Source organism: Sinocyclocheilus grahami, unplaced genomic scaffold (assembly GCF_001515645.1).
Source record: "Sinocyclocheilus grahami isolate Dianchi unplaced genomic scaffold, SAMN03320097.WGS_v1.1 scaffold57.1, whole genome shotgun sequence".
NCBI lineage: Eukaryota > Metazoa > Chordata > Actinopteri > Cypriniformes > Cyprinidae > Sinocyclocheilus > Sinocyclocheilus grahami.
This window is the reverse complement of record NW_015505236.1, coordinates 3512218-3536353: the sequence shown is the minus strand read 5'-3', so window position 1 is coordinate 3536353 and position 24136 is coordinate 3512218. Positions and strand designations below refer to the sequence as shown.

General features: G+C 37.7%; 1 protein-coding gene across 1 annotated transcript in view; it reads right to left on the bottom strand.

Annotated features, from left to right (window-relative positions):
- Positions 1–343: 343 nt before the first annotated feature.
- LOC107584169 (obscurin-like protein 1) overlaps positions 344–24136 on the bottom strand; it is a 28514-nt gene continuing 4721 nt past the window's right edge. The window contains 31 exon segments of the mRNA XM_016270673.1: positions 344–411; positions 678–947; positions 4251–4517; positions 4784–4888; positions 4997–5158; positions 5354–5507; positions 5641–5753; positions 8050–8316; positions 9289–9555; positions 10043–10312; positions 10422–10688; positions 10803–11072; positions 11165–11440; positions 11715–11990; positions 12723–12998; positions 13081–13356; positions 13601–13873; positions 13966–14241; positions 14762–15037; positions 15917–16189; positions 16495–16740; positions 18055–18330; positions 19145–19420; positions 19774–20019; positions 20185–20442; positions 20904–21317; positions 21941–22015; positions 22111–22431; positions 22652–22927; positions 23226–23501; positions 23791–24066. Of these exon segments, the coding sequence (XP_016126159.1) occupies positions 401–411; positions 678–947; positions 4251–4517; positions 4784–4888; positions 4997–5158; positions 5354–5507; positions 5641–5753; positions 8050–8316; positions 9289–9555; positions 10043–10312; positions 10422–10688; positions 10803–11072; positions 11165–11440; positions 11715–11990; positions 12723–12998; positions 13081–13356; positions 13601–13873; positions 13966–14241; positions 14762–15037; positions 15917–16189; positions 16495–16740; positions 18055–18330; positions 19145–19420; positions 19774–20019; positions 20185–20442; positions 20904–21317; positions 21941–22015; positions 22111–22431; positions 22652–22927; positions 23226–23501; positions 23791–24066 (7565 nt within the window). The 3' untranslated portion in view covers positions 344–400.

Genomic DNA, 24136 nt, shown 5'->3' with positions numbered 1-24136 from the left:
TACAAGGATATACAGTAGTACACGCATTTCAAAAATTAAATACCAAATTACTGTGCAAGAAACTTAAGTCATAACGACATGGGTTAATTACATATCTGGGAATCTGGCCTGGTGTTGTTCATTTAGTGTATTTTTTTATAAATCACAATGTGTTTGATCATAAATTTAGAAAAACAAAACAATTATTATGTGATGGATGGTAAACCATGTAAAGTGGGATATAATGCATAAAACATGACACTAAGGATTTAAAATTTTGATTTCAAATAAATGAATGATAGATCTCTCACTTTCAGACACATTAAAAGTGTTAGTTTGTGTTTAATTTAATTTGGTGTTTTTGTATTTAAATAGTGGCATTGTTGAGTATTATGCACTGTAAGTGCTTATGTGTTGTTTCTCAGTGGTTACCTGCAAAAAAAGAAAAAGATTACCAAGTCAGCAGTCACTTGATAAACCCTCAGCTGGATGCCACTGTAAATCACATAGCCTATGCTATTAGTGTGTATCAAGTTCTTATTAAAACAAGTCTAGACTCCATGTCTAAGAATAGGCATCAGAAATGTCTCCTATCAGAGTAAAGTATAATGATATACAGTGTATATACAATATATAAACAAACTTTTACTTGGCAATATATAAACATGCATTATATCTATAACAATATATAGGCATACCTATGACCTGCAGATGTGCAGTGCTTTTGGCTCTCCCAGTGATAAAGCACACGGTGCCGCTCATGTCTTCAGATGTTTGTATGAGAGTGAGCCTATGAACCGTTCCCATTTTCTCTACCACAACTTTAGGACCAGGATGCAGAGTCTCCCCATTCAGGGTCCATGTAGGTGCCTTGGCCACAGGCAAAGAGACTTCACATTCAAAGCATGCATCTGCATCTGCTGTTACATCCACATCCTGCATTTCTCGCACCATCAGGACTGACTGAGCTGTTACAACAGAGAACAAGTACCAATACATGTTGTCACATTAAATTGCCAGTTATGTAAATGCAATATTTTCTCATTATATTTATACTTGAATGATTCTCTATGATCAACATATTTTTAATTTCTGAAGTAAAATTTGCCCTATTGTTTTATTATTTATTTAAAAAACAACCAATGAAGTAGGTTTTAAATGGAAATACTATTAATATTTGAAAAACGTATGCAAAAGTATGAGTAACTAACTTGCAAGTAGCCATTCTACTGACATGACACAGGAAAACCTTAACACAGATTGGAACCATCAATAATATTTTATTTTGACCATTTTATGAACGGGCATATATTTAGGCTATATGTGCACTTAAGTGCACTAGTAAGCATAACCTACTGTACGTGTAAAAGGGAGACATCTCCATCTGCCGCTTAATCATTTTTGGTCCCTTACACTTGAGTGCCAGCTGGCTGAGGGTAAATTGGACGCACAAAGCAGTCCAGAGATTAATTAATCTGAAGTACTTATTTCTTGAGTAATTTTGCCATGAAACATGTTGAAAAGTGTTGTCATTTATTTGGTGTAGAAAAAGCACCCAAAAATTAGACGATCACGAGATTATGCGTTGTGTGAGAAGCGTTCATGCCAAGAAACTTGTTTCTTTCTTTTTCTCTTCTTTCTTTCTTTTCCCACCTAAAAGGGACATGATTGATTGAAGCTGTTTCAACATCCGGAAAGACTTTTATTGTCCTGAAATTTTCTTCTAGATCAGCGGTTCTCAATTCCAGTTCTGGCGTGCCACTGCTCTGCACATTTCCTATGTCTTCCTTATTTAACGCACCCGATTCAGATCACCAGCTCGTTAGGAGGGAGATCCATGAACTGAACCGAGGGCGTCAGAAAATGTGCAGGGCTGCGTTTTCCAAAAGCATCGTGAGCCTAATGGTGCATTTCCACTACGGTGTCAAATCTGCTCTCAGTGCCGCTGGCAACGCTACACTAACACTGCTTTCGGGGCGTGTTAAATTACGGCAAGAGCACACCTCTGAAAACAATGTTTACACCCTGTTTACATTTAATCTAGTCTCAACCTCAGACGTCACGCCCATGGAACGTTGGCTAAACGTCTGATGCATATGGCACACAAAAATGGAAACACTTCAGGAGTTTCGAAGTAGTCATCGGATTGGTTGAATTATACAGGATTTCCGGGAGACGTGTGTGTCGCATTCTATAAGGTTCCGCCTGGAAACAAAGATGTGGTGACGCCAAACCCCCTCACGAAAGAAGAAAGCCGGCGTGTTTACAACTGTGACAACGAGCTCTTATCAGGATTAACTAAACGCTGGATTTTCAAAAGTATGTGAAATATTTAAAGTTCGCGGCACAGGTTTTTAAAATACGTCTCAGAGTTTTAAACACCGGTCTGTTATTGTGGCGACATTTCCATGCCCCAAAACGTGACACTGAAACTAAACGAACTGTGATTGGTTGTTTGACATGTCGGTCAAACGGCCTGATGGGCGGTTCAGCCGTCAGTCTGAAGGTCTGGCTACGCGAGACTACGTTTCATCTACTTCTTTGCACAGTGATTGGATGTAGCCCGGCATTTTTCGCTCGATATTTGCATAAAGTCGAGGAATGCCCAAACTTTTTGATGCTCTTGGCCGCTCTCAACACTTTCTCTGCGCCGCTTTCAATCCCATAATACACCGCGTGAGCGTTTAAGCTCAACTTCCATAGGAATGAATTGAAAACGCTCGCTCTGCTTCGCTCGCTACGTGCCAGTGGAAACACACCATAAGTAGATCGTAGACCATTGCCACCAATGGCAATTACGATGCTTTTCAGAAACGCAGCCCAGGGCATTTGATCTTAGAGCTTAAGAGCGTTTTCTACAAGTCATTTTACGATCGTTCGTTATTGTTTCACGTGCGTTTCCCAAAAATGCGAGATGGTCCTCACTACAGAACACAGGATCCAGGGGGCGAGGTTGGATCCAGATCCAACTCCTCCCACCTTACATATACCTAAACCTACCTGTATATAATATATATAATTACATTATATTATCTACATTACTTCTTTTATTCATTTTTTTTGTTCAGTCATTTAATTTAGATGTGTATTTAAATTTTTTCTGCCCTTTTTAATTATTTAATTTATAAATTCATAAAAAAACCCCAAAAAGTGTCTGCCAAATGCATAAATGCACATTTTGTGAACTGGAAATAGGAAAAATGGTGGGTAAGGGAGCATGTAAAAAAGTCCACACATTGCATTTAAACAAACCTGCTTTTTGATTGATAACAACAGTCGTACGTTATTTTGTGATGATACACGCAACACGAGACTGTTGTTCTTATTACACCAGCCATATGATGCATACATGTAAAATTTAACTACAGATGGTAATATGTCACTTGCACAAATGACCTATCAGGGCTGTTTCCCAAAAATGCACTTAACGTAATCGCACGTAGCCGTGCTTTAAGTGCTACCTAGGAGTAGCTATCCGTTTGTCAATACATGTATTTAATATAATGTATTTATTATGCATATTATACTATATTATATGATATTATATTTATACGTATAATATTATACTTTACATAATAACATACAATATACTTTATACAAAAATATATTATAGTATATAATATCTATATAGATACGTTACTTCCGGGTCCAATACATTGGTTATCGTGCACATCAGTAAGTCATTTTTTCTATTTTCTAAGTAAATTTTTTCTGCCATTTTTAATTATTTCATTTATAAAAAAAAAAAAAAAACTAGTAATAAAGTGTACAATAAAGTACAATCAAAACTTTATATTATAATCACATTGCACTCGAATAAAGTTAAAGGTGCAATCTGCCAATTGTCCTGCAGGTGACCGCATAAATCTGTCTTCTTACGATGCACTTAGGGCTTTACGATTACTCCAGAGCACTCGTAGATCTACGATGATTCTCAAGTGATTTTCAAGTGATTTTCTCAAGTTACGATTCTTTTGGGAGACCGACAGTAATATTAAGATCGTATGATCGTTTTTACGAACTTCTTAGGCTTATGAAGCTTTTGGGAAACACAGCCCAGGACTGGAATTGAGAACCACTGTTCTGGATATATGAGAATGCTTTGATATTATTAAATCTAAATAAACCACTGTATGACTGACAGCTCAAGGAACTGGGTTTTTTGAACATTATAGTGCTGTCAATCAATCCAGTTCACACCCAGCTGTTCTAAATTATTATTTATAACTTATAATGCTATAATTGGTTTGAAAGGACTGAATTTGCCTTACCTTCAACAGTTAGTTTTGCTGAAGATGTGTAGTTTCCAACTTGAACACTGTAGGTGCCCTCATCCTCTAGCAACACCTGCGGAATCACAAGTTTTCGGTAACACCCTTCACTGCAGATCTCAAAGCGTTCTGAGGGCAGGATGACATTTGGGCCCTTATACCAGCGAATGCTACAACGGGGATTGGTCACAGTGCAGTCCAGTATGACACGGGTTTTTTCCAGAGCAGTTTTATCCTGAAGTGGTTTCACAATGTTTGCTGGCAGTGCTATGGAGATGAAAAGTTGTAGTTTTAAGTTCATTCTCGACAATTAAATAATTAGTACAGAATGGTAAAAAGAACCAAGAATACAGATGCTTGGAAACAGTGCTTGGAAAACGTTTTCTTTTTTTTTTCTATTTTTGACCGTTGGTCATTGCTGCTTTCTCAGTTGTCGGGACAGTTTGAAATGTCATGGCATCTGTGACTTGTCATCAAAGTGGGTGACAAGATTTTGATTTGTAATGAATGCTTGACTTAAACTAAATACAGACCTTCCACCTCAAGGCAAGCTGTAGTCTCAAGATTCTTGGCAACAAACTTGATCTCTCCAGAATCGTCTTCTTTAACATTGCATATGAGGAGGAAGTGCTTTGTCCCTAAGTAGGAAAACATGATACAGAAAATTCACGATCAGATACTAATTTACATATTCTCTGGTCAGTTTTTGGAAGAGGGCAAAGTTTAGCAACAGGTGCTAGAATAACCTTCCTGACGGATCTTAATGGTGCTGGTTGGTTTTATCTTCTCGCCATTCTTAAACCACTGTCCGGGCACATCATCTAGGGACACTTCACACATGAACACTGCATTCTGACCTTCTTGAATATCCAGATCCTCTAAGCTTTGTAGTATCTCAAGCTTCTTTTCTGTTGAAATGTTAATAAACATAAAAAGGCATTGCATAATTTTATAATGTACTCATTTAAAACTAATCAAGGGTAAATGCTTCCCATTTTTCATCTATTTAAGATTTGGTTTTAAATAATCAGTACTACCAGGAAGATACAGTATATAATCTGCAGATAAATGTGGTGATAATCTAACAGACTTTCTTTTATTACCATAGATATCCACTGTACAGGATGTTGTGGCATCCCCAGCATCACACATATATAAACCAGAGTCTCCCAGCTCACACTTCAGTATCTGTAGAAAGCACTTTCTTCCCATAGAGTAAATACGATGATTTTTTCCCGGTTTAAGCTGAACATCATTCTGAAAGTAGAAGACATCTTTATTTGTAGATTTTTCCCCCCACATAATTATTAGCACTGACTTGGAACTTTTACATGAGCGGTTTTTAATGTACTGCAACAAGAGGGTTTTTGAGGGTGTCATGTAAATTTACCTTTGTCCACTTTATGTCCACGTTGTGCCGTGAGAGCTCACATTCAAGGGTAACGCCAGATCCCTCTGGTTGCCTGATATCCTCAAGCTTTTTCAAAATTGATACAGGAATTTCTGAGGAAGCAAAGGAGTCTTGTCAGCCTATGTGAAAACTCTATTGTTGGACTTGATTTAACATTGATTAGCTTACTGACCCAAAACCATTTTGATCACATTTGAGAGGCTGTGATCTTCAAAGCCAGACACTATTTATTATTATTATTTTTAACAATTTACCTCTGATTGCCCCTGCTTGTCTTTTGAGATCACATGAGTCAACCGTGTACATTTCAATCTGTCTAGTACAACAGGAGCTTATCATTTAACCATACCTCAGCTTTATAAACTTCACTTATTATAAATAACTTAACACAAATAGAACAAAATATAGCCTATATAACTTGAATTAGGAGATTAAACAAGGTAACTGTGTAGGGCAAGCAAGCTACTGCCAAACCAACAGGGGCAACTAAAATGAATAAATAATAATAATTAATAATATCTTTTTTTTCTGTGTTGTGTATTTTCTGGTAATCAAATGAACATGCAGAACATTCACATTTAAATCATCTTTTTGCAGTTTAATATTCACAGACAGTCTATATATATATATATATAATGTATGTATGTACTGACCTGTTTTTTATTTATTCATCAAAAATAAGACAAATTCCATGAAATTCCGCGTTGTACAGTAAATTCCATTTTTATGACTGGATTTTCTGCACCACGGAAATCATAGGGCCCTACTAATGTAGCAAACGAATATGATAAGCTCATTCTGAGAGTAAAAGCATTGAGTCTCTCCAACTAGGTGACAACGTGTAGCGTTAAATCACCACAACTAGTGATGGGAAGTCCGGCTCTTTTTAAAGATTCGCTCTTTTGGCTCGGCTCCCTTAGAAGAGCCAACTCTTACGGCTCCCAAATGGCTCTTCATTTAGTATCACTCAGAGCCTTCTATTTTAGCCCAATTTAGCAATTGTGAATGGTTTGTGTGTTGGTAAGCAATTTTCTATTCAGTGTTTTTATAATAGTCTTATTTTTATGCATTTTTCCGTTACAAAAAATACAGTTACTATTATTTAACATTTTAATAAAACTTTAGTTGAACAAATGAACACAGAACCACTGCAAACAAATTAAATAAATAAAGGCAAAAGTCTTAACTTTAAGACATTTAGTCTTTAATGCAGGTTGGCATTCAGAAATATCAGATGCCTTAGCTTGGATGTGCTGATGCGATTTCTCCTCTCTGTGATTATTTGTCCTGTTTTTGAGAAGACTCTCTCTGAGGGGACTGATGTTGCAACAATGCAGTGTCTTCCTACCTTAACCAACGCACTTGCGTTTAAATCCGGCTCCCACGTCTCTCTGTCGCTCTGTGTACCTGGCCTTTACCGCTACACTCGCTATCTTCGGAGTGTGTGTCCCCCTTCCTTCTTTCACATAATGGCATGATCCTAGTCTATCCTCCCATGTGATTAGCCACATGTGTAAAAATAAGGCTTTTATGAAAACACTGAATACAAAATGTCTTACCATTCAAAATTGCTAAATTGGGCTAAAATAGAAGGCTCTGGCTGAAGATTCGGCTCTCTCCGACGGGAGTCGGCTCTTCTCGTTCGCTACAAAGAATCAACGATGCTCAAAGAGCTGCTAGGCACTATAAAAAGCTGATAAAGTAAATGCAGACCCAGTAGCTTGGGTGGCACTCTTAAAGCCCATTCACACCAAGAACAATAACTATATAAATGATAACACTGTTTTCTTCAGCACATGCGTGCATCTTCAGCACAGTCTTCAAAAATCTTTAGCACACTGTACTGTGCTGAAGATACACGTCATCAAAGTCAGGCAACACAAACCTGTTTCATGATTAGAACATGCAGAAACTAAGAAATAACATTTTCTATTAATATATTTATTTTGTTTAGGAAAAAAAAAGACAAAAAAAAAAAGTGTTTGTCATGTTCTGACCATAAAGAGTAGTTTAAAACCGCAATTAATGGTCTGGTCTTACACTTGAAAGAAATAAAGATGTGAAATTTTTGTGATAATTATCGATATCAAGGATAATTGGCTGTTCCTTTTTTTTTGGCCATATCGCCCAGCCCTACTTGGAATATAGCACAAGTCGCTTGGGATCATTCTGTGATCAGGTTTGAAGCTGGTTGCTTTTCACTGCCATTACAGTAAATGGATGAGGACATTTTACAGCATTTCTTGTTTTGTGGATCCGAAAAAGAAAAGGGCATTCAGCATTAAAACAACATTAGTTAAATAATGTAAATAATTACTTAACTTTCCTTTTGGGGTAAACTATCCCTTTAAGCTTCATCAATAAATATAGTTTAGGTTTACACTTTACCTTTAACTTCCAATCTTGCTATTGATCTGATGTTGTCAACAGAGAATATGTAGGTTCCAGTGTCATCCAAGTTCAGGTTGGAGATGGTTAGGCTGTGTACTCGTCCTTTTGCAGTCATACGCAAACGGTTGTTGTTTTTGAGAATGTGCCCATCCTTCTGCCATACACCCTCCACATTGCTATGTGACAGCTCCACCTCAAACGAAGCCGTCTCTCGTTCATAAGTCTGGATCTCAGTTAGACCTTTCTGAATCTTGATTTTTCGTGCTGTGTGAGAAAGCACAGGTTGTTAAAGCCAAAAAAATTTATAGTTCAATGGTGATGTAATTAGAAATTGGTTAATTGTTTGGAAAAGAAAGAGAGATTAAGATGAAAGCTATAAAGGTAATAAAGAGAAAAAAATAGAACAACAGTTTTTGAATTAGGCTCTGGCTCTGTTTTGTCCGCTTGGTGTTAGCAATGCACTAAATTCTGCTTTCGATCAGGGCTATGCCAACATTTTTTAAAGTTTTCCAAAACAGACATTCCCCCTGGAAAAGAGGGGTTTATTTTAGAGAGTTGGTGACACCACCCTAGATTTTGAAGGCCAGTGCACAAATTTAGCTGCAATGAAAACAGATCCAGATTCATAGTTGGTGCCAGGAACAGCCAAAGTGCAGACTTTCTCTCATCACTTGCTAATTTGTACAACACAGTTTCATCGTCTTGACCTATCCTTAAATGAATTGCTTGTTTTCCAAATTGTAAATTAATTTTAGCTTAAAAAGTTATGTTAAGAGATATTGAAAAGTTTGTTTGGTAAGTTTGAAATTAGATTGGTATTGAAGGCAATGGAAATTAGTTGTGAGGAAAACTTTTATCCTCCTCTCATAATATCTGTGTTTCACAGGCAACTAAGAGGAATTAAAAGGTTACTTAGCCGTGACCTTCTACCAGCTCTTGATACAGTTCTCATTTGGCATGCTTAATTAAATTATCATAGCTCTTCTGATCTAATGTCAATACAGAAAGCTGTTCCCCAGGATTCAGTAAGTAGTTTGCCAGTCACCTGTTTGCTGCTCTCAACCCATGGAACAAGTGTCACTAAAGTAGCTGCCTCTTACTCGCGTTACTCTTGATCACTTAATTCAGTTTGTTTCAGACAACAACATCGCAACGGGCAGTAATGAGGGACCATCACCATAAATAAATGCTAATAACAGCACACAGTGAGAAAGAAAGCAGAATGTGCAGACTCACGTTCCACAGTGAGCTTGGCTTGTGTACGGTCATGAAGAGTTTCACAGCTGTAGGTGCCCCGGTCTGAAAGGGTGAGTTTGTGGATTGTGAGAGAACGCTTTTTGCCATTCTGCTTCAGGGTGAATTTGGACCCTGGATGTATTACCACTCCTTGTCTCATCCACCGCACCTCTGCAGTTTCATGGCTGACCTCCACCTCAATCGTTGCTTCACCAAACTCCTCTGCAACTACCGGGCCCATGCTCTTCGTGAAAAGCACCTGTGCCTCTGAATACAGATAAGGTTAAATGTTAAGATCTTTCCTCATTTATTTGAACACTTTGGAAAACTCTTTATATTTGAAAACCAATGAGCAAAGCCAATGAGAATGACATTATTTAATGTGCTTGGAGTACAGCTTCTCATTCTACAGTACATTGCTATATGCTGTAGTAACACTTGTCTCTGTCAGTTAAGAGTGGAAATCTAACTGGAGAAGCTGTTACGCACAAGCACCTTTTCAACAATTCAGGCATGTCTGAAAGGGTCATTATTAAACTCAAACATGTTGACATGGCATTAAAGACCTGTACAGGCTCTTAAAAATCTAACACACCCTGCACTCCAAATATTATTTTGTAGAAAATGACCCATTAGTGAATTTGTTACTTCAAAGATTGAAACTATGAATACATGTTCATAAGTCACATTTGAATTGATTGGTAAGCAAACAAAAACCAATAAAGCAGTGAAATAAAGATGGATGGTGTTCTACCTTGGACCTGAAGGATAGCTCTGGAAATCACACCCTCAGCCTCAGCTGTCAACTTGCAGCTATCTGAGACTTGGCAGTTGGTGATATGCAGCATATGGCATAATCCATTACTTGAGATGATGAACTTCTCATTTGATGAAATTGGCTGGCCATTCCTAAACCAGGCCAACTTTGCATCCTCTGGAGATACCACACACTTAAATGTTGCGTCTTCTCCTTCCATGACAGTTATGTTGTGTAGCTCTGCGATAAACTCCACAATGCGAGGAACTTGGGATAAGAAGAAAAGGAAATTGGCACTAAATTAATATGTTCATTCCTGATTTCAGGTTAAGCTTTATGCAGATTAACACAAGTCCTTTGGTAGAAATTAACTTACTGTTGACCACTACAGTAGCTGATGTCCTTTCATCTTTAGATTCACAAGCATACTCTCCTGCATCATCTTCTGTGACATCATGTATTGTCAGGCTTCTCACTCGACCCTCAGCTCTAATTGTAAAATGTCTGTTTGGTGCAATCTCTTGGCTGCTTTTAAACCACTGAACATCTCCCTTTGACTTGTACAGTTCACATTTTAAAACCACATCGCTACCTTTCAGTCCCACTACATTTTCTAGTGGTTTGGAGAATTTCACCTTCATTGCTGATTAGGAAACAGTAGAAACAACATTTTACTAGAGACTTTTTACAGGCAGTCAACTTAGTACAAAAAAACTATTTGAGTTGTAAAACTTCCCAGCCCATTCCCTGGTCTTACCTTTAACATGGACACTGAAATGCATCTTGTCAGATTCCACGTGACACGTATACTCTCCAGTATCACACCTCTTAAGTGGGTTAATAGTGAGGTAGTGGTTGTTACCATCACTTGTTGTGTGGAAACGATCTCCTCTGATTGGTTCAAGGCCTCTCTGCCATTTCACTGGGGCATTGACTCTATTAACAGTGGCACGTAATGTCACACTGTCTTCTTCATAGGCTGAAATATTTGTTCTTTCATCTTTTTTATTGAATTTGAATGGTGGTTCTATGAAAAAAACATGTTATTAAGTGATTTTATACACAAAGTTTCAACTGATACTTATGAAATTGTTTTCTTTGCTATGCTACTAAATTTACCTTGAACTGTTAGCCTAGCTATCATTTTGTCATCAATGGCATCACAGAGATACTCTCCAGAGTCAGATGTCTGAAGTCCTGATAGCACAAGCTTCCTCGTTGTTTCTCTGCTTTCAATGTGTGTGCGTGAATCCTCTTGTAGTAAACATCCATTGTAGTACCACTGGACTATAGCATTTACTCGAGATACCTCACATTCCAGGATAAGCTCATCTCCTGTCATTAAAATGTGGTGTTCTGGCTTCTCTAAATTTCCAACAATTGACACTGGAGCCTCTGAGCAAAAAGAATGAGTTATTTTTTAAGTAAACTGTTAGAAAAAAATGTGCAAAAATCTTTTGGGGTACAGCAGATTTTCATTAGGGCAGCAGCCTCAAAGGTACAGCTATGCACCTGATCTACACCTAATGGTACCTTAAGTGTGGTAGATAAAGTCTTCTTTTGAGGGTACTTCCCCAATGACAAGCTAAAGGTATAAGTTTTGTGTATTTTCTCTGAGCATGTACATGCATGTTTTTCATTGTGTCCATTGCCTTTTAACAAGTAGTACCTTCTACAGTAACACTGAAGACAACTTTATCATCTTGTGCATCACAGATGTACTCCCCTGAGTCCTTCAACTCAGCACTGAGGACAATCAGAGATCTGAATGTCCCTTCCTCTTCACAGATTAAATGCTCATTTCCCTCAATATTCTCATTGTCTTTAAGCCAACTGACCACTCCATTTGCTCTTGAGATCTCACATTTTAACACAATAGCGTCAGATGCTACAAATCGGCACTTTGTTTCTATGACAGATTTCCGCAGAATCTTTAATGGTGGATCTGGAAGGAAGAGGACAGAATTTTAGTTTGTTGCAGTGATCAAAGCATTTTAATCTACTTATCACAGAAACGTACCTTTGATTTTCACTAGGAAATCCATCACATCATCTCTAGCATCACAGACATATTGCCCTGCATCTTCAAAAGCTGCAGAGTGAATGGTCAACTGTCGACTTGTGCCATCCTCTGTGGTAGTTATGTTGCTGTTCTCCTCGATCTCTACTCCATCCTTCTTCCAGCTAACTTCAGCATTTGGTCGAGACACTTCACACTCCAGAACCACAGTATCTCCCACAAGTTTCTCTACGCCATAGGCCATTTTCCTTGGCCGAATAAATCTAACTGGTGGCTCTGCACAAAGAAATAAAGTCATTATGAACATTTTTATTATTATTATTATTATGAATTATTAAATAGAGGGTCTTTGACACACCTGCAATGTTTACAAAGAAGGTCACGGAGTCATCAGCGGTGTCACAGACATATTCTGCAGAGTCTTTGACGGTAGGTTTTGGGATAATAAGTCTCCTATAGACACCATCGACCTCCAGAATTAGGCTGTCACTCTCCTCCACTTCATTAACACAATAGCGTCAGATGCTACAAATCGGCACTTTGTTTCTATGACAGATTTCCGCAGAATCTTTAATGGTGGATCTGGAAGGAAGAGGACAGAATTTTAGTTTGTTGCAGTGATCAAAGCATTTTAATCTACTTATCACAGAAACGTACCTTTGATTTTCACTAGGAAATCCATCACATCATCTCTAGCATCACAGACATATTGCCCTGCATCTTCAAAAGCTGCAGAGTGAATGGTCAACTGTCGACTTGTGCCATCCTCTGTGGTAGTTATGTTGCTGTTCTCCTCGATCTCTACTCCATCCTTCTTCCAGCTAACTTCAGCATTTGGTCGAGACACTTCACACTCCAGAACCACAGTATCTCCCACAAGTTTCTCTACGCCATAGGCCATTTTCCTTGGCCGAATAAATCTAACTGGTGGCTCTGCACAAAGAAATAAAGTCATTATGGACATTTTTATTATTATTATTATTATGAATTATTAAATAGAGGGTCTTTGACACACCTGCAATGTTTACAAAGAAGGTCACTGAGTCATCAGCGGTGTCACAGACATATTCTGCAGAGTCTTTGACGGTAGGTTTTGGGATAATAAGTCTCCTATAGACACCATCGACCTCCAGAATTAGGCTGTCACTCTCCTCCACTTCAAGTCCATCTCGATACCAACGTACAGTGGCGTTTGGTCTAGATATTTCACAGCTCAGGACCATCCTTTCAGAAGTCTGTTGGCAAAGTTCCATTTGGGACTGGCTTGGAGAAACTATGCGCACTGGTGGTTCTATAGGGAAACATATTGCAAAAGTCAACATGACATCAAAATGGACCTTATTTACTTTCTTAATGCATGTTCCTAATCTCTCATTTCATGCAATTCATTGATGCATGGTATTCTAAGATGAAAAAAAATGTTTTCGTAATCTTTTAACCATTTGAATAACTTGATCTGATTACCGCAACAACTTTCCTACTGGCTGACATCACAAATCTCTACATGTAATACAATTGAAACCTAAATTTGATACCTTTTATGTTTAGATTGAAGAATATTGAATCATCAGCTGTGTCACAGACATATTCGCCAGAGTCCTCAACACCACTGCGCAGAATTTTTAGCCGTCTATATGGACCCTCTGTCTTTAGCTTTATGTTTTCACTCTCCTGTAGTTTCTGTCCATCCTTGAACCATGTCACCTTTCCATTTGGCCGTGAAAGTTCACAGCTAAGAACAATTTCTTCAGGAACATAGCGATCAAGGTGGACATCTTCCTTGGGATATACAATCATCATTGGAGGTTCTGTAAAGCAAAATAAAATAGTTACACAGCCTTGTAAATGTAATTTGATCAGATTTTACTTGTTTCGTATGAACATAAACATATTTACTCACCTCTTACGTTAACTTTAAATATTAATGCGGTATCTCCAGCACGACAGGTATACGTCCCAGAATCTGAGAGTTGAGCTGAAAGGATGATCAGTCTTCGTATAGTGTTTTCTACCTCTATGAGGACGTTGTCACAAGGCTTTAGTTCTACTCCGTCCTTGTACCATTGTGCAGTAGCATCTGACCTGGACACTTGACAGCAAAGGAGTAGATTGTCTTGTTCCACAAGATTTCTGTGCAGATCAGCTTCTGGTATGTAGGCAAATGTCACAGGAGGTGCTGCAATAAAAAAGGAAATGGACATTAGTTTTATGTTGCACTGCTTTTACTTCGCTTTTACTTTTTTACTGTCGCACAAGTATGACATAAAGCATGCAATTCAAGCACTGATGATGATTGCATGGGTAGCCCTGTAGAACTTTCTCCACTCTAAAAGCCAAATGAAATACAAAGAAAAAGAGAATACAGTTAAAGAAAGCTTTGTGAGAATGAAGTGCTTTTAAGCACAGATAATAAAGGTTACATGCTTGCCCAGCGTGGTTTCTTTAAAAATAAAGAGAAACAAGATGCTGGTTAAATAGCATCTAAGGATAGTAGTAGTTGGTGGAAATATTGCAAACAAACTTGTGAAGCTTCAGATATATTCCTGCATTAGGGAAATGGTTAAGGAGCCAATAAAGCAGCAAGAATGGATCTGTCGAAAGGTAGAGAAGAATGCTTTCACCCAATGAAAACGGAACTCTACAAAATGATGTATTTGTTAGTTATATAACAGAATAGTTTGGATATTGTATGTCACCTTTAACATCCACAAAAAATTAGCTGATATCATCAGCAGTATTACAACTGTAAAACCCAGAGTGGGATACATTTGCTGATTGGATAACCAGTGTCCTCATGGTGTGCTGTGATTGGATGTAAACCCCAGATTGAGGTAGGAGCTGTATTCCATCCTTGTACCATTGGACCAGGGCTGTAGGATCAGATATCTCACATTGGAGAATGATTGGCCAACCTGCTTCAACGGACTTGTTCTTCTCAATCTCAGGAACAGCTGAGAACATCACTGGTGGAGCTAAGAGGATTTTTGTTCAGTCAAATTCATAAAATTACCAAAAAAGCCTGTCTAAGATATGAAAACTAATGAAATGAAATTGAGAAAGATGAAAACTTACATATGGCTAATGAATGAGACACTTTGCCGATTCCGAGTGTATATCATGAGTTCATATCTTATGTTAATTGCTACTGTAGAAGAAGCGTATTCTGCTGAGCATAAAAGTTAATGAGCATGTCTAAATTTAGGGTGACAATATGTGCCCTTTTTCCCGGACACGTCCTGGCCAGAATTTCTATATTGTCTAAAATATCCAGGTTTTGGCTTTGTTTGCGCTGCGCAGACCGATCGGTGTTATGACATCAAAGTACCGTGAGAGCTATAGAGAGCAGACGGCTCCTTATGCTTTTGAATTGCTAATATGTAGAGCCCACCTTCTCATGCGCCATGATTGGTCGATTATGTACAACGCCTGCATGTTATTGGTCAAACTACTTTTCGATCATTACCTTCAGAAAGTATAAAAACAGGAAAACAAAGCCAAAACCAGGATGTTTTAGGCAAATGTAGAAATCCTGGCCAGTACATGTCGGGGAAAAAGAGGACGTATGGTCACCCTACTAAATTAGGTGACATTATCTATACAATATATTAATATTGTATAGCAATAAGTGATTCGAAGATGTTCAAAAATCTTTTAAATCCTTTTTTACAGTTTGTTTGTGTCAGCAAAAGTGGAGAGGAGATAATTTTAGTATTTAACAAATGGGGCTTTGATTATTTGGTTATGAATGTTTACTTTGTTAAATTCTGATAAGGGCAAACAGCATTTAGTGGATGAAGCGTTATTTGACACATTGTTAGTGGTTTTGAGAAAGTATGTAGACTCAAAATCACCTGCAACATCCACCTTGAATGCTATGCGATCATCCACAGCCTCACAGCTGTACATGCCTGAGTGTTTGAGCTCAGCTGATTGGATGATCATTTTCCTCATAGTGCCCTCTGACTGGATGTCAAGTCCACTGTCTTGGAGTTCGACTCCATCTTTGAGCCAGGAAACTTGGGCAGTAGGGTCTGAGATTTCACACTGAAGTATAATGGGACAGCCTGCTTCGATAAACTTGTTCCTTGCAATTTCTGGGAGTGCTGAGAACCTAACAGGGTGAGCTATGAAAATTTGAAAAAAAAAAAAGTAGATTATTGACAAATTAATTTGTGCAAAAAAGTACAAATCTGTTAAAAGACAATTAGGCAGTCTTAACCTACAAATGTGTTAAGTCACAGGGTTTGCTATCAAGTTATCAAGAAGTGAAAGAAGCAGGGTTTAAATGGATGGTAAAAGATGTCACAGGAGGTACGCTTTTCAACAGGGAGTGATTAGAAATTAAAGAAATATCTAATGTGCCATGAAACAATGCACAGCAGATTATCATTTTAAAAGTTAATTTGTGTGGTAGTGTTGTGAAAATCACCTTGAACATCCACCTTGAATGATACGGTATCACCTGGAGCATGACAGGTGTTGTTTCCAATATCAGACAGTTCTGCTGATTGGACAGTTAGTTTCCTCATATTTCCATCTTTTTGGAAATTGAGTCCAGGTTTTGGGGCCAGATCTATATCATCTTTGCACCAGAGCATCTCAGTGGTAGAGTCTGTTATATCACATTTCAGAACATTTGGTGAGTGTACTTCAGGGGACTTGTTCTTCTCCACTTCTGAAATTGGAATGAACTTCAGTGATGGAGCTACAAAATTGTGAATGGCATAGAGTAGGGCTGGGCGTTATGACACTATATATTGTGGTGATGGTACAGTATAAAGTGTCTATCTTTAGATACTTAACTACAGTATATTGTTTATATCACGGTATGCAAATATATCTGCATAACACAGTCTTACTAAAAGTTGTTGACTCTTTAGAGTGATAAAGTAACATGCATGAATGAGAAAATAAAGAGTGGCAAGTGCACTCAATTGTTGTGTGCACTCAAATGTTCGCGCTGACTGACACACCTGTGAAGCACACGCACAGAAAGCCACCTCTCACACAGCATGTGCCATGCAATTTGGGATGTGGATGACATTAAATATAGTTATTAAGTGCAATAAGCTGAGAAAAATAACTCATTGCAGTGGTCACGCACTGACTGACACACAACTGAAGCGTGCGCACAGAAAACTGCCTCTCAGACAGCATGCAATCACGAATTCAGCTCTCTTTTGCGTCTTATTGCGCTTGAGTCAAATACACACACAGTTATGTCGAAATGTCCATTGTGTGGACTGGAGTATTCATGTAAACACAGTTGTTGCTTTTGTCTTAAGTGAATGTAAATAAGGGATGTGTGTCATTATTTTGGAGCCGCACATTCGGTCTTAAAGTGACAGCAGCCTAATATAAATACATCAGTGTCTGAGAAAAAAGAAAATATCTTACTGCTTTTTCTTGAATACCTTTTGTAGCTTTAATAAGAATAAATTTACATTTACTTCACACAGTGAAGACTGCATTTTTATTTTTACAGATTACTCGGTTACTGTAGTATTTTTTACTTCATGATGTTACAGGAGGTCCTATTCAACGCACCTCCTATTGTACCTGAAAAACTTAATTTGTACTTTTGTTATATTATATTTTTACTGTTATTTGTAATTTGCTTCTTTGTTCTTATTTTTAATAAGATAAAATAATAAAATAACAAAAATAACTATATAGTGACATATTGTTATCAGGAATTTTTTTCATATTGTGAAAAGTCTTTGGTCATATCGCCCAGCCCTAGCATAGAGAAAGAACTGCATGATTTAGTGGAAAATAACTGGCTAGTAATATGTTGTCGTGTTTTTTTCCTATTCATGAATACATGTGCTTGAGTGACAATCAGTAAACACTACTAAGGGATAAAGGCCAAATTATTTCCCTTCTACTTCTGAATAACCACAATACATAGTTTTGTAGGCAATTGCTTGACTTGCTCAGTTTACACACATCTCATGTGGTGTCTTCATGAAAGAAAACATCAAATCACCTTTGATTTCCACATGGAATGAGATGGCGTCATTGTTTGTCTGGCAGCTGTATGTTCCACTGTGACGTAATTCAGCACTTTGCACAGAGAGTGTTCTCATTGCTTCCGCATACATAGTAACAATACCATCTTGAGGAAGCACCTCATTCCCATCTTTGTACCACCATACTTGTGCATCAGGGTCTGAGACTTCGCATTGTAGTTTAAAGGGTCTTCCTGACTCAATGCATATGGTCCGTTGAGCCTCAGGGACACTGGAGAACGTCACTGGTGGAGCTACAGACAATTTTGCACAGACACATTTACTTTTATATTGTTTGTTTCTTTTTTTTATAAAACATACATGCATTTATAGTTTTTCTCGAAACTTGATTCTCAAGAACGGGTCAAAATATTGACTAACATTCAGTATTTTATGAAAGACTGTTTGGCATGAAAAGAATATATCGACAATTAACTGTAATGATCAATAAAATGCGAAAACAAAACAGAACAGAGACATACATTTCAGAATATATGATGAAAGATTAGTAGCGCAAGAATAATGGACAGCATTCAAAGTCACAGATATTTTACAACAAAGACAACACATGAGCAACAAACATGAAAGACAAACATACTGAAAATGAATTTAGTTTTGTTACTTGTGTATATATCAGGCCTTTTTTTAAACATTTGTTAGTTAGTGATGGGATTGCAGTATCCCTAAGAAGAATACAATAAAAAAAAAAAGATTATTAGTTGTAGTAGTAGTAATATATCAACACATGAATTACTTGAAGTTTCCTTAAACATGCTTGAGAACTTGTTAATGCCAATATTCTAATGACTGTTTTGAAAATGATTTTACTTTAATTTAACTTTCCAGGATGCTGCTATGAAAGGGAAATGTAAATAAATCATAATAAAAAAGCATATAAGTAATTTCTCTACTGAAATGTTCGTCAGCAGTGACAACATCTTACAACAACCTATTAGTCTGGCTTTTATCCGAACAACAGATTCAACAGAGTTAGTGACCATTGCATGATCGAAGTGTTTAGTTTGGTAATCGGATGGATTGAGCTGGCGTAGATGACTGATGATTCACCTGGTAGGTCCACTGCAAACTGGACGATGACATCATCTGTCTCATAAGCATGTTCTCCAGAGTGAGACGGCTCAGCTGTTTTGACAACAAGAGCTCTGAAAGTCTCCTTAGATTGGGTGCTAACGTCACATTCTTGGAGTTCCTCATCTTCCTTGTACCAGCACACCTCTGCCATTGTGTTCGATACCTCAGGTTGTGGAAAATGAGCAGTTTCTGTTTCATCTTTTGACTCTCTCCCGTCAGTCTCGTGGATAGTTGATGTTTGCAAAGATGTAGCTAAGGGGTTTAATTTGATATGTTTTAATGTAAGCAGATAATTTGACCTAAACAGGTAATATTTAAAATAAATGTTTTCTATGATTAACATGTAACATGCACGACAGGGAAGTATTTGTTTCTTTGCTTTATAGCAATCAGAAAAATTAGAGGCTATACTGCATTAAAGTTTTGTTCTGCGTATCATTTACTTAGAATTTGTAATGGTTTTTAAATGTTTATTTTTTTAGATCTATTAATTTCATTTCATATGTTTCAATATATATACTGTATATATGTATATTTTTAAAATTACGATTAAATGACTGGAACTGATTATGTAGCAGTGTGGATTTAAACTAGTTTAAAATCACCTTTGACATCCACCTTAAATATTATGTCATCATCCTTTGCCTTGTTGTGGTATACGCCTGATTGACCCGAGCCTATGGCTGGAACATTCAATCTTCGCACACTTTCCTCTGATTCAAGCATATATCCATTTTCAGAGTAGAACTGTATTCCATCCTTGTAACAGTGAACCGGTGAATCACCTTCAATGGGTCTGACAGCGTCATCTTCCGGTGGTAGTGTAAAGAATTCTGCTTTATGACCAGGTTCTTCAGTTTTGAGGGGACAAAGCAATGTTTTATAGTGAGTTAACTACTAAGAGTGTAAGTGTGAATCAATTTGATTGACTAGGGTACAGAACATTTAAGCAAAAAGCCAGACATTGTTAGTTGCTTTTGTTCATTAATGCTGTGTTAAAAACAATCTTGAGTCACCTTTCACTTCCTCTTGATGTACAACAAATTCACCCTTGGTAACAGTCTCATATGCTTCTTGCAGACACATCTCTGATGACTGGACGAGCTCTTTCTGTGTTGTAGGTTTATTGAATATTACAGTTTTCTCATCTTCTTGGCAGGATATAGGTTTTTCTTGGATTGTGTGGTCAGAGTTCTCAGTTAGCAGTACACTGGAACAGTCTGCATCAGTGCTCTCATCCATTCCACAAACTGGTGTGAAATTTGTCCTCGAAGCTAGGGATATTTCAAGTTATATGAAAAGAGACATGTATTACAATTATGACACATTACATTGTATATTTTATGTTAAATAAGCTAAATAAACTGCACTTATTTATAGCTTTGCTATCAATAATCTTACTCATATGTTTTTACTTATATCAAAATTACACTATTTTGGCTACAAGTTAGATTCAAGATGATACAATAGCATTTTTTTTAGTGAGATGATATTTGTTAGATAAATATTTGGTGATGGAATTCTACAAGAGAATCATTATAAAATGCAGCTACATTGTAGAAAAGAGCTGTTTTTGTTTCTAAGTAAGTTGAAGTTTTCAGAGTTATTCAGTTTCAGTAAATGGCTCCGAATAGAGAAGAATGGCGTTAAGTGGTTGTTAGGTGGTAAATGTCAATGGCGTATATTTTGCTCCCATCATTATTTGCAGAATGATGGCGCTAACTATTTAAATCACCTTCAACATCCACCTTTAAAGCTAAGACATCTTGATCCATGCCACTCTCTTGTATTGTGATGTGATCTGAGCCTTCATCTTCGGAAACTGAAGTATTTGTCTGGTTTGTTGGTTGCAGCTGTGATTGTAGCATTGTTTGTAGCTGTGGTTGTAGCTCTGGTTGTAGTATTGGTTGTAGCTGTGGCTGTAGCATTGATTGTAGCTGTGGATGTAGCTGTGGGTGTAGCATTGGTTGTAGCTGTGAATGTAGCATTGGTTGTGGCTCTTGTTCCTCTTCAGTCAATCTGAAAGTTGTAGGTATAGACACTGGGGTACCCCACTGAATTCCTTCTCCAAATCTTTCTGCTGTGAGATTGTTGTTCTCTTTTTCAGATTTGATCTCAGCCTCAGTTCCTGATGTTTTCAGGAACTCTTCTAGAGTTTAATTGTTTACACAAAGAAAAGGTGAAGTTCTTTTCTGTCTTCACAGCCAGAAAAGCTTTTAAAGATTTCTATCGATTGGTTAATTTTTAAGAGTATTTCAAGATTGTAAAATGTAAAAAGAGAGATGACCATATCACATAGTGGTCTAAAACAAGTCAGACAGTGGTTAAAACACATTAAAAAACACAACATGATTACACAAGAAGTCATATCACCAACTTTCATTCACTCAACTATTCATTCTGTATTTCAGCTCTCTGGAACATAATTCAGTCAAGACAATACTGATGATGATTCTGAATGACACATGGACAAGATGACTCAAGCAAATGTAGATGTGTACAGTTTAAGTTTAAATGAAATGTGCTTCAATGAAGAATGAAGATAGGTAAGTCTATTGAACGAGTGTTAGTTTGGAAGAAGGGTTTGCAGACCAACGGGATGTTGGATAAAGACATGATAGCATGGATTAGTTTTGGGAGCTGTTTTGGGTAGGTAACCAAGATGCAGGGGACCAGCATCTCCAGGAAGAGCCATTGGATAGTTAAAACCACCCTTGTTAGTGGCACAGAGGCACTGGGTTAAATGATTGGGTTGAGGTAGTATTATATCACCTTTTATATCCACAGTGTACTGGACAAAGTCATCATAGGTCTCACCACTCAACACCTCATAGTGAGACAGTTCTGCTGTTAGAAAAGCCACAAAGAAAACAATAACTGACTTGCTTCAGCCATGTTAATGCTCCTAATTCAGAATGGCGTACAAATAAGTGGCAAACCACCTTGGTCCATTTCAAACGGGATGGGATCATCTGGTGTCTTTTGGCTGTTTACTTCAAAAAGATATGTCTCAGGCGCATGGATGATTACAATTCCTCTGGATGCGTCTGTGTGAACTTCAGGTTCAGGTTTGAATTCAAGTTCCAATTCAAGTTGAAATTCAGGTTCAGGCTCAGATTGAGAAAGCATGACCTTCTCATCTTTTGTCCCGCTGACATATGGAGTAGATTCTGAAATTTCATAATGCAGTGCAACAGGTTCCATTTCTTCAGTGCATTTGGTCTTCTCATCTTCAGGATCAGCCAGAAATGTTGGTGGTGGCACTACAGATGACCATTGACAGAGGAATGCTTTATTCAATGTAAGGGACTACTTTTCTAAACTCAGAAAGACAGAACCAATTATGGCCACTGAAGCCAAGGACATATAAGTAACATTGTCAGAATACATTTAAAGAGAATTTAAAAAGCTACGTAGAGCACACAATTGTTAGTCGTCACACAAACACATTAAGTAGATTAGAAGCAAATATTTGAAAATCACCTTGGTCTTGTACATTAAACTGGATGACATCACCCGTTCTCACACAGTCGTACCATCCAGAGTTAGAGCGCTGTGCTGTCTTGACAGCTAACGTCCTCCTGGTACTCTCCGATTTGATATGAGGCTGACTTTTTGAGACGAGCTCTACACCATCCTTGTAGCAACACACATTGGCATTTGGATCTGAGATCTCACCTTGCAAATCAGTGGAGTAGTCTGCTTCAACCAGCTTGTTCTTCACAGTGTCTGGTAATGCTGAGAACATCACCGGTGGGTCTAAAGGTGATCCGATGCATTATTAAAGAATATACATAATTAAAATCTTTTATTAAAAAATAATCTAGACTGCCTATCTGTGATTTCTCAGACCATCTGCCAAGAAGCAAGTTAAATAATGCAAAACGTGTAACATCTGTATCAAATCACTGCCAACAAGTTGGATGCAATGGTGAGAGGCATGTCCATAACAGCAATGCTAAGAGACGCAGACAACAAAAAGCTTGATTGTTAGATTGCATCTAGTTTTGCAAATGAGTTACTGGATGTACAAGATTCTCAAAAAGTCATAAATCACCTTTGATATCCACAGTGAACTGGACAGAGTCATCAGATGATTCACAGCGGTACAATCCAGAATGACTGGGCTCAGCTGGATTGACTACCAGAGTCCTTGCATCTCCCTCTGACTGAATGTCCAAACCAGTCTCTAGCTGAAGCTGCGTATTGTTGTGGAACCAGCTGACTTGGGCTATAGGGTCTGAGACCTTACAGTGGAGTTCAAAGTGTCCACCAGCTTCAATGCATTTATTCTTCTCAGCTTCAGGCACAGCTGAGAACCTCACTGGTGCAGCTACAGATGATGGTTTATATCAGAATAATCAAGAATGACAGGAAACTATATAGATTAAAAGACCTATTGCTTTAAGATAACGTAACAACTGAATATACAAGAACAACATGACATAATGAAAAGATAATACAAAATTGTAAAGCTAAAGCAGAGAAAATGTTGACAGAGGTATTGTGAAGCAAAAAACCTTGAAACATTACTAAAGAATGTGACAAAAGAGCAATACCGAAAGCAGTGATTGTTAGTTGCATAACTGCAAGAAGACAAGAACAAATTTGGTCAAAGTCACCTTTTATCTCCACATGAAACTTGATGACATCATCCTTTGTTGTGCAGCTGTACACACCGGCATGAGACGGGTGTGCTGATTGAATACTGAGTGTTCTCATGCAGTCATCTGAGTTGAAGTCTACTCCAGATTCTACAAGGAGCTGATCCCCATCTTTGTACCACTGGACCTGTGCAGTAGAGTCTGATACCTCACACTGCAGAACAATGGGGCAGCCTGCTTCAATGCACTTTCTCCTCTTAACCTCAGGGACAGCAGAGAACCTCACAGGTGGGGCTATGGATATTTTAGAGAGTACTTACTTTATGATTTTAATAGTAATTTTTATTAATATAACTTAAAATAT